Below are 9,932 nucleotides of genomic sequence, written 5' to 3' on the forward strand. Positions count from 1 at the left end.
CGTTTTTTTGAATCCTTCGATACATTCCATAGCTTCATCAAGCTTTGCACTATGGAATTGTAGTGATTCGTTTAGCTGTGCCATTTCGCTCTTTATTGCTTTTTCGACGTCTTTTGTGATGTTACTCAATAATTCAACTTGAGTATTATCCAGTTACTATTATCCAGTTATTTATAATACATACCTAATTTCTAATTGTTTCCATTTCTTTTCCAGGTAAAGCGTTTGGGCGGTAATCCGAAGCTTATATCTATACTAGATGAAATGTTCGTAAAATGAATGAATAATAATCAATTAATTCAGATATCGGTTCCGGTGTGGATAGTGGTAAATAAGCATTTTAATATTAATTGTAATGCATAATTATTTATTTTCAATTTAGTTTTTTAATAAATAGGAATTTGGCAAAACCATTTTTAAATTTCTCCTAAATAACCCACGCAAAACTTATTATCATCATCATCATCATATCCCCGGTTTCATTTTACTATGCATTGACGACACGAAAGCACAAATCCTATTTTCATGAACTTTGGAATTAAAATAATTGATCAAGACAAGAGGCCAAGTCAGACCTACATAATGAATCAATCCCTCGATTATTGATTTACATTTTCAGTCTACATCTGCACTAATATTATAAAGAGAAAACTTGTATTTTTATGTTTGTAGCGTTTTCACGCAACAAGTGCTGGACCGATTTAAAAAGAGCCGTAGGCTATTATTTGTTCCACGAACGAATTCGGGGCGAACAGCTACAAAGATCTTCTTTCAACTAAGTATAGATTTCAAGACTAATAAATATTGGACAGATTAAAAAATAAACAACTTTTTTAATATACTTACAACTTTATTTATTATAGAATTGATAATATTAACAAGAAGTCTAATTAAGTGTTTCAAATACAACATTACTCCTAATTTTTATATTGTCATAAATTCGGAAGACATTTGGTATAGGTAATTGGTATAATTAAAAAGAAATAGTAAGCAATTATAATTATATTTAAAATATATGTACTTACAAATAAAACAAATTCTACATTATTCAAACTAAAACGAAATAAAAAGGTAAAATTTATCTGATTTATAACACGAGGACTGTTGTAGTCTGTGGTATATGTTGATTCTTTATACATTTAATATCTTAAACGGTAAATAGAATTACAACTACTAAATATCACCGCGAAAATAACAAAAATTACTAACGTTACATTACGTAAACAAAACACCCATATTTATATAATTAATATATCCTGCTATATTAAATCTTCAGGTTCCTTATCTCAATAGAAGTTCAAAGCCAAGAACCTCATACATATATTTTATTTAGAACTTGTACACAATCGCAGACGCTAATTGTAACAGGCGTCTTACTATGACTTTAAAGTTATTTCGGTGTGAGAAAGCGATAGCACTAGAGGATCTATATAGCTCTGTCTTTTTCTCACATTGAACTAACTCAACCCACCCCCACTTTTTCAGTTAAGTTTTATTGGTTTTTCCAATGATAGTAATATGTAGATACAGGAATCATTCAAATAAAGCAATACCAATAAATAGTTATTATACTAGAAATGCTACAATTATATTCTTATATGTAGGAATAATAACAACTAGCTAATAAATTGAAATTCAAATAACCTTCTCTACTTATAGCCTTTTCTCATTAAGTAAGCTACCTTACTGAATAAACTTTAAGGCATGGTTATTTCAAAATAGATGATTTTAGGAGTTCTTTCGATAATCCAGGTTAAACGATAGCACATTAGCAATAATAACCAAATCACATCGACAATATTCTATATGACCAAATTTGTGAAAGGTTGTTAATTCAATATATTATTTATTATGATATTGAACGGATATTTGCGTTTTAAGTTTGGACACAAAAAAAAAATCAACATATTTAAATGAAAGGCAAAAACACAAATTAATTTATGAAAAATTACCATAACTATATATAAACCAATTATACTACTATTATACAAAACAATCGATAAATGGAAAGGTCAGTCAATAAGACTAATTGTACTTTAATTACCATGAGCGAGCACGCGCACTACATATAAGGTTAAAATTGCTATAGCATACGCTATGTACACTATTCATTGCACATTTACATGAAATTGTCAAATAGTTAATGAAAAGTAAAGCCGCAATGTAATACAATTTATGAGATACAGACACTGATTTGACTCGATTGCATCGGACGGCGAAGTGGGTGCGTCGTATGCCCGCTGGGTTTACACTTGTCGCAAGTTATGCGGCAGTCAAGCCTTTTTTTTAGGAACATGCGATATAAAGTTTATTAGTAAGGTATAAAATATTAAATAGTAAACATCCACGTCTACCCTATTCGTAGTACCTACGACGCTATGCCCTAACAGTTACAATTGCTACGTTACCATGTGTTATCTACTGATATTAAATTATAAATGCCATCCATACGCAATCTAAGTACTTTATGGCCCAAACTATCCTATTTTAAGTAATTTTCACCAACACACCCTAAAACTGACCTTAGCACCTAAAACTATCGGATAATCAGTTTTTTAGTTTGATTCACCGCAAAATTTAAAACAACTGCAGTTTCTTATCTACTCCAAAAGTTTCGAATAAATAATTCTTTTCTTGGTTATTTGTAATTTATATAAAACAAAAGTACAATTTTATAAATTCATGTTTGTTGTTTTCACGAAATATAAAAAAATTAAACGTGCAATTCTTGATGATATCTGAGAGTAACTGCCATGGCATCGGTCACTTTCGAATTTCGAATAAAAATTAAAATTCGGTGAATTTTTCGAATTTCGAAATATAATGAACGTATAAATTACTTTTAAGATTATAAAACAATGACCTATTCATGAAAAAAGTAAATTTCACGGAGCTTTCGTTATAATATTTGACTAGCACACTGTGTAATATATTCATTATATTAAAACCTGAATATAAGAATGTCGCAAAAAGAATCCTCTTTGTTTTGATTTCCCTTAGGTTTTTGAAAATAATAAAAAATAAAATTCACTTGACATTTTGAGCTGTTAATGAAATGCTAAAATTTCCCCGCATGGTTCTCACAAAAAGAAACTATTGAATCAAATAAATAAAAAAAGAAAAAGGTGTCCAGAATTTTTTTACACTTTCTCATTCTTCGAAAACACATTTTTTTTTAAGTTGATATAATATAGTACACAAATGAAAACAATTTGTAAATATTCAGATTTTAATACTATAACATATACTTCGGTAAGCTTTCTAAAATCGAAAAACGCATTGTCTAGACATCGTTTTTTTTTTTGTTTTTTATTTTTTAATAAAATAACTAAGCACTTAGCGTAATTAAGTATTTAACAATAAACATAGCAAAGCAAAAGTGCCATAACAACTAAGCAAAGCAAAAAATGTTTGACAAAAAACAATTTGGTATAAGACTTCTACAATATATAATAATAATTAATTAATGCTCACTACAATATTACTTTAAACAATATAAACGCATTTAAGTCACATACAGCCTTCTAGATGATAATTACCAAACCCATACTATAATGTATTTGTTTCGACGTATATAGAACTAAAATATGATTTTTAACAGCGAATAAAATGAGTTACCAAAAATAATTCAGCGTATAAAGTGATTCAAACATAATTTAATATTTAAAATAGACCTCTTTATAGGGACAATCCATAAGACAACGTTAAACTCATAACGATATTATAACATTTAAAAACGACAGTTAAATCAATTATATTATAAAGAAACGCCTACGCCTTTTTCATGCTGAATGGCGCTCAGATATCGTTGGTTTTTATGATAAGTACTAATTGAAAGTTACACAGCAATTTAAAACTGCGACAGCGATAGATAATTCAGAAAAGAGAGATAGCGACAAAATTAAATTGCAAGAATTGCCTTAGTGAGTCATCAAATTTGCGTAATATTTTTATTTATCATAGAGTTTACATGCAGAATGTGTATGTGTGTTTGTGTGGAATGTGTGTGCGAGTTATTGCGTGAGCTTGGTGATGTCGTTCGCGCCAACAGTACGTAGCTCGTCGAGGAACTCCATTAGGTGCGGATTGCCGCCGAGGCGAGCGACCTGAACATTTACAACAGAAATTATATACCTTCTCAGTAGTCGGTTAAAAACCAGCTTGTGTGCGTTATTCCATCAAAGTGCATTTGTTGAAATCCTTACTAATATTATAGAAGTGGGTGTCTGTCTCTCTTTCGCGTCGCAACTAATGAGTGAAATAGGCAAATTTTTTATGCGATGAAACGTCTCATTCTTATTGGAGGACGCTTCATATCTTGATCATTCAAAAAACCCCATTAGATGGCGCTATTACTGTTAAATTCATTTGACCACATGGGCGATGCCACGGGCAATAGCTAGTCAACTATATATAAGAACAGACTTTCTCATTACTTGTTTTTTTAATTCCTCCTAAATCCGAGTCTTAGCTAGATCTATGATCGTCCCCAAAACCCTCTACATATTAAATTACATTAAAATTTCTAGAACCATAGCTGAGATTCAGTTTATATTTACATAAAAATTCGTATTTTTAACATAGTACTTATATATTATATAGGTAAATAACACATTATTTTTTACGAAAGCTTTTTTAATTAGGTCAATAATTATGATTAACATATTAAAAAAGTACTAAGGCATTATGTAGTATTTGTTACGTATCTATATCCTACTAATCCTGCTAATATTATAAATGCGAAATTTCTAAGGATGTGTGTGTGTGTTTGTTGCTCTTTCACGCAAAAACTACGGAACCGATTGCAGTGAAATTTGGTACGCAGACAGCTGGACAACTGGAATAAAATATGGGCAACTTTTTATCCGATATTCCTGCGGGAGACGGACTTACGCGGGTGAAACCGCGGAGCGCAGCTAGTTAGTATTATAAAGCTGAAGAGTTTGTTTAACAGCTTGTTTGTTTGAACACGCTATCTCAGGAACTACTGGTTCGTTTTAAAAAATTCAGTTTTACCCAGCCCATTTTTTGAGGAAGGCTTTAGGCTATATATGTGCCACGGGCGAAGCCAGGATGGACCGCTAGTTAAAAATAATTAAAAAAATTAATTAGTCGTTTACCTCGGCTCTGGCCTCGTTGTCCAACTCTTGAAGCGTATCATGTGTGTATTTGAAGCTTCCAGCTTTTTCTAGAAGCTTTATGCAATAACGCTTCACCTCGACGTTGTGGGTGCGTTGGCGAAGAATGTCTGATAGGTGTGAATAGGAAATTTATTGCTATTTTTTTTTACAAATTAATAGCATAATTAGTATCATAATTAGTAAATAATATCATGCAATTGATAATTATTGTTATTTTTTAAAATGAGTATTACTAGCAATAAAAATTTAATGTCCTGTTTTATATTTTTAACGTAAAAAACAGGAAAATTGTTTCAGCGCTGTTAATGAGTTGTTTTTCAATAGTTTTGAATGTAATTGTATGGCATTAAACTTATTAGTTAGTTAACAGATTGTTTATGCAAGAGTAGTTCCGCTATTTCGCATGTGTGAAATTATGTCCTTGCTATCCTTACTAATATCATTATAAAAGCTCTATCATGCTAGCAAGGTGAAACCAGCAAAATTGCATTAAAACTATATATGAATTTGTAGCTAATTAGTTGCTAATTAGTTACCAAACCAACCAACTAATTAGCAACTATTTAGCTACAAATTTATGTAATTTTTTTTTTTGCAATTTTGCTGATTTCAACATGCTAACCTGGTAGGGCTCATTATAAATGCAAAAGATTGTTTGTCTGTCTTTATTTCAAGTGGCAATGGAGCGATTTTGGTATGATTATTGTGTCAGGAGATATTTAGGAGACTCTTTAGTCTCCTAACTATCTCTAAATAGCTCTTTAGCTATATAGGTTACAATTTACCGAGGTGAAACATTTCATTACCATGGGAGTTTGTCTTGACCATGCGTGCGAAGCCGTGGACATGAGATAGTCACTATATAGTAAAAAACAAGGTCGCTTTCCGGCGTTTCTGTGTCAGTATGCTTAGATCTTAAAAAATTGGCAATTTGATGGAGTTCCTTTAAAAAGATAGAGTGATACAAGAGAGAGGTTTATATGTATAATAACATGGAAAAACGGGGGGGAAGGGGTTTTACTCCAAATTAACGCGTGCCAAGCAGCGGGCAAAAGCTAGTAAATAATAAATAATAGGTTAGGGAACGATTTATCATATCTATGCAATGTTAACTCATGCAGTATTCTAATGTCCTTCAAGTGATGCAGTAAAATGTTAAAAAGGATACGAAGTATTTGATTGTCGCCCTCCTGGTTTCTGATGGCGTGTATTATTGGGAAACTGAACTTCCCCTCAGTTATGTCGTCGCAATAGCTCTTGTTTTCAAAATACTGAAAGAAGATTAAGAAAAATCAATAAATTGATTAAAAGTATACCTACAAATCAATAACATATTATGCATATTTTTTTAATTTCTTTTGGTTTTTTAAACAGAACGGCGATAAACTGTAATAACGATTGGTTAATAAGAAAAAAGCACTTTATGTAAAACATTTGTAATTTCTCTACAGTAAATTGAGACATGTCGGTAAGTTTTCATATATTATGTCCATACCGCTACCGTGTTGTATTTATGCGATTAATATTAAGAACTTACATGATTTTTCATACTATTTTCTATATATTGACTGTACTATTATAGTACAAATTACAGTTGTCAAAAGAAAAAATAAAAATACCTCTTGCAAACAAAGATTACAATAGTCATCTCTGATCTGGAAATACAATCCGAGGATCGAAGCTAGCTTGCTGAAATCTGACTTGTTGTCACTGAACAGTTGCATCAGACGGATCGCCAACATGAACAAACCACCAGTCTCTGGAATTAATAGATATACAGTTCTGGCTGACCCGACCTTACTGCTAGAGTACTTGTAACTCTATTAAATAATATTATGCATCGTAGTTCAAAATATCTAAAAAAATATATATTTTGATGATAGGATGAACGAATTGTCTCTCGAAATTTTGTTATTGTTTCAGAATTCAGAAGCATAGAAAAAAATTGATCACGAGGCGGGATTCGAACCAGCGGCTTTTTGCCGAACCGTAGCAACGCCTAGCCTCTCGGCCACTAATGATCTCGCCACGGTAATCGAATTTCTTCTACTCTTTCGGTTTCATGTGCCTAAGGGACAACCCAAGACATCTATTAAAACGATTAAGAACCATCTCAATCAATATGAAACATTTTAATTATAACAATATTGTATCGATGGAACGCGGCCATCGTAAAATTTTATTTTTAGTTTTATAGCATTAAATATTGTCATCTTTTTAAATAGTAATTTGTTACTTATCTACTTTTCGTAGCATCTGCGTTATTCAGTTTTCGGCTAGATAGTAAAGAGTGAAATTTCCTTATGCATTTTTTTATTATATATATTCGTTTCCGATAAAAAGTACGCATTGACTAACTTTTAATAGTCATCTCTTTGTACTCCTCCTCTGAAGGGCATTGTACATTGTCCCTCCAGTATATCTCGCTTCCCTGACCGCGGTGTAGTTCCAACAGCTGTTCTGTGTACACTGTGGTCGCCTGTACACAAATCATCATGTAAAACAAATACAAATTAATAACATAGGGTCGCTAAGGTTATTGTCTACCGTGTATAGCTAATTACATCCAAACGTGTGAATTTAAACATGCGCAAAAATAGATAAAGTTAAGCTATTTTTGGACAAAAATGATTTATTTATTTATTTAATCTTTATTGTATAAACGTGAATAAAAACAACTATCGGGAAGGGTTTCAATAGGATCGCTATTTTTAAAGCATTACCAGGGGGTGTCCTAAATTCAAGGTTTTCTCCAGTGCTATAGTCATCACGTAATTGGCTGCGTTGATGGTACTGGCGATGCCGTATATAGAGTGCGCCACTGGTATACCGCGACGTAGAATCGAGTTATCCTCAATGTCATCTAGCCTGGAACACAATATTTTGTGCTGCTAAATAGATAAATAAATATAAATACAGTTAAAAGAACTAAGCAACGTTAAAGCAAGTTAAACTTCTCTTGCTTGCTCTTACACAAAATATACATGAGGAAACATATCATTTAATCCTGGCGAACGTAATCAGGGCAATAAGATAAACTCATGATATTATTTTATTGCACGATCCTTAGTAAGTTTGAATTAATTCTTTCCGTATAAAGTGGATCAAATACGAGTCTACAGGAGTCAGTTAAACACTAACATACAGGTGTAGTTAATAAAACATGTTAAAAAGGGAACGACTATCGTAAATAATATTTGTGGACTGCAAAAAAAATATTTATAGTCTTGATGTATCTTAATTTTAATGCACATTGTTCAGATGCACTACTTCCGAAACTGAAGGAAAACATCGTGATGAAACCGGCAAATCGTAGAATAAAAAAATATTATACACTACTATCTAGATGGTGGATGATAGTGGACAGCCAAAACCATCACATGTATGCCTCTAAAAAGAACGAAATAGCCTAATGATGATGACCCTTTTTTTTAAGTGGGGAAATCTTGCATAGATAACCACGGCCTGCGGAAATAAAGCCGTGGTAATGATGATGACCCTAAATACATGTTACTCTTTGAAAATCAAAATATCCCGTATAAATGGGAATAAAAAATGAGAAATAACAATAAATATAATACAATAAATAGGTGTGACATTTTCTTATTTCCAATTACCACACAATGAATTGAAACGAACGAATGAAACGCAATGAAAAAACGTCATTAAAATAACCATTATGAATAATATCTAATGACCGTAATTATGCCTGTTTTATGGATGGTTCAGCTATTATACTTTTTTCTAAATTGATAAAAAGTTTTACTTAGTAACCTAGTAGTTTACTAACAATTCTTGTCTTGTACATTGTGATTAATCGAGATTAATCCGAGGCAATTAAAGTACACATTCCACTTACTGCACCAATTAACTTCACATCTGCTGCCATATTTGTTTTTGTAACAAACATTTAAAGAGAGTTACTACTAATAGACCAGGGTCGATAATTTTTAAAACCAAATAAAATAGTAGCAGGATGAAACCCATTAGAAAAGGAGGGGAATATTATAAAAATGAAGGGAAAAATAATTTACGGGAGATCTGAGGTCGGGAAGGGGATGGGGGTGAGTTTTTAAGGGTAAAAAACGGTTTTTCTCAATTTCCGGCAAAACTAAAAGTCCTATCGAAATAAGTCAAATGGCAAAGTTGTAGGTAATAAAAAGATCTAAAACTTTTGTATTTGCACTTTTTTCACATAAACTCAAAATTTATGTGAAAAATTCAAAAAACCAAGTTTTTGGTTTTTTATTTTTATCTTTTACAAAAATTATTTTTTTTAACGAAATTTGGTGAAAACTTACCTTTTTATGTCCCAAATACGCTGTAATTTATTTGATTAAAAATATTTATTTTTTCACCTTATTTTGAATTAATATCGAACAAACACACTCGACAATTTACCAAACACCATTTCCACCTTAAATACTGAACTTGCCACAATTGTTACATGGTGTGAACAATTTGGACTTAATATCAACCCTTCGAAAAGCCAAGTGATCATTGTCGGAAGTCCATACATTATTTCTGAGATTGACTGGGGTATTCTGTCAACAGTTAAAATTGGGAGCGTGAATATTCCTTTCAGCAAAGAAGTTAAAAATTTGGGTGTAATCTTCGACCAAACGCTTTCTTGGTCTAAACATCTCCAGCAAATCAGTCGTAAAATATATGCAGTATCTAGCTCTTTACGACGCCTACGTAACTTTCTACCCATACCGACAAAAATTATGCTTGCACAGTCCCTTCTCCTTCCTATTCTTGACTACGCTGATGCTTGCTTTCTTGACTTAA

At 31.8% G+C, this 9,932-nt stretch overlaps 2 protein-coding genes across 2 annotated transcripts in view; one reads left to right on the plus strand and one right to left on the minus strand.

The window, feature by feature from the left end:
• Nucleotides 1-403, plus strand: part of LOC119840481 (geranylgeranyl pyrophosphate synthase-like) — a 5,526-nt gene extending 5,123 nt beyond the window's left edge. The window contains exon 9 of the mRNA XM_038367114.1: nt 217-403. Within this exon, the coding sequence (XP_038223042.1) occupies nt 217-279 (63 nt within the window). The 3' untranslated portion in view covers nt 280-403. The remainder of the gene's footprint in view (nt 1-216) is intronic.
• A 434-nt stretch (nt 404-837) lies between these two features.
• The window catches only part of LOC119840380 (geranylgeranyl pyrophosphate synthase), a 14,554-nt gene continuing 5,459 nt past the window's right edge, over nt 838-9,932 (minus strand). Inside the window, exons 3-8 of the mRNA XM_038366977.1 lie at nt 7,865-8,009; nt 7,500-7,620; nt 6,761-6,900; nt 6,310-6,412; nt 5,121-5,248; nt 838-4,106 (exon numbers count right to left, since the gene is read on the minus strand). Of these exons, the coding sequence (XP_038222905.1) occupies nt 4,014-4,106; nt 5,121-5,248; nt 6,310-6,412; nt 6,761-6,900; nt 7,500-7,620; nt 7,865-8,009 (730 nt within the window). The 3' untranslated portion in view covers nt 838-4,013. The remainder of the gene's footprint in view (nt 4,107-5,120; nt 5,249-6,309; nt 6,413-6,760; nt 6,901-7,499; nt 7,621-7,864; nt 8,010-9,932) is intronic.

This window comes from Zerene cesonia, chromosome 6, assembly GCF_012273895.1.
Source record: "Zerene cesonia ecotype Mississippi chromosome 6, Zerene_cesonia_1.1, whole genome shotgun sequence".
In the NCBI taxonomy this organism is placed as follows: Eukaryota; Metazoa; Arthropoda; class Insecta; order Lepidoptera; family Pieridae; genus Zerene; species Zerene cesonia.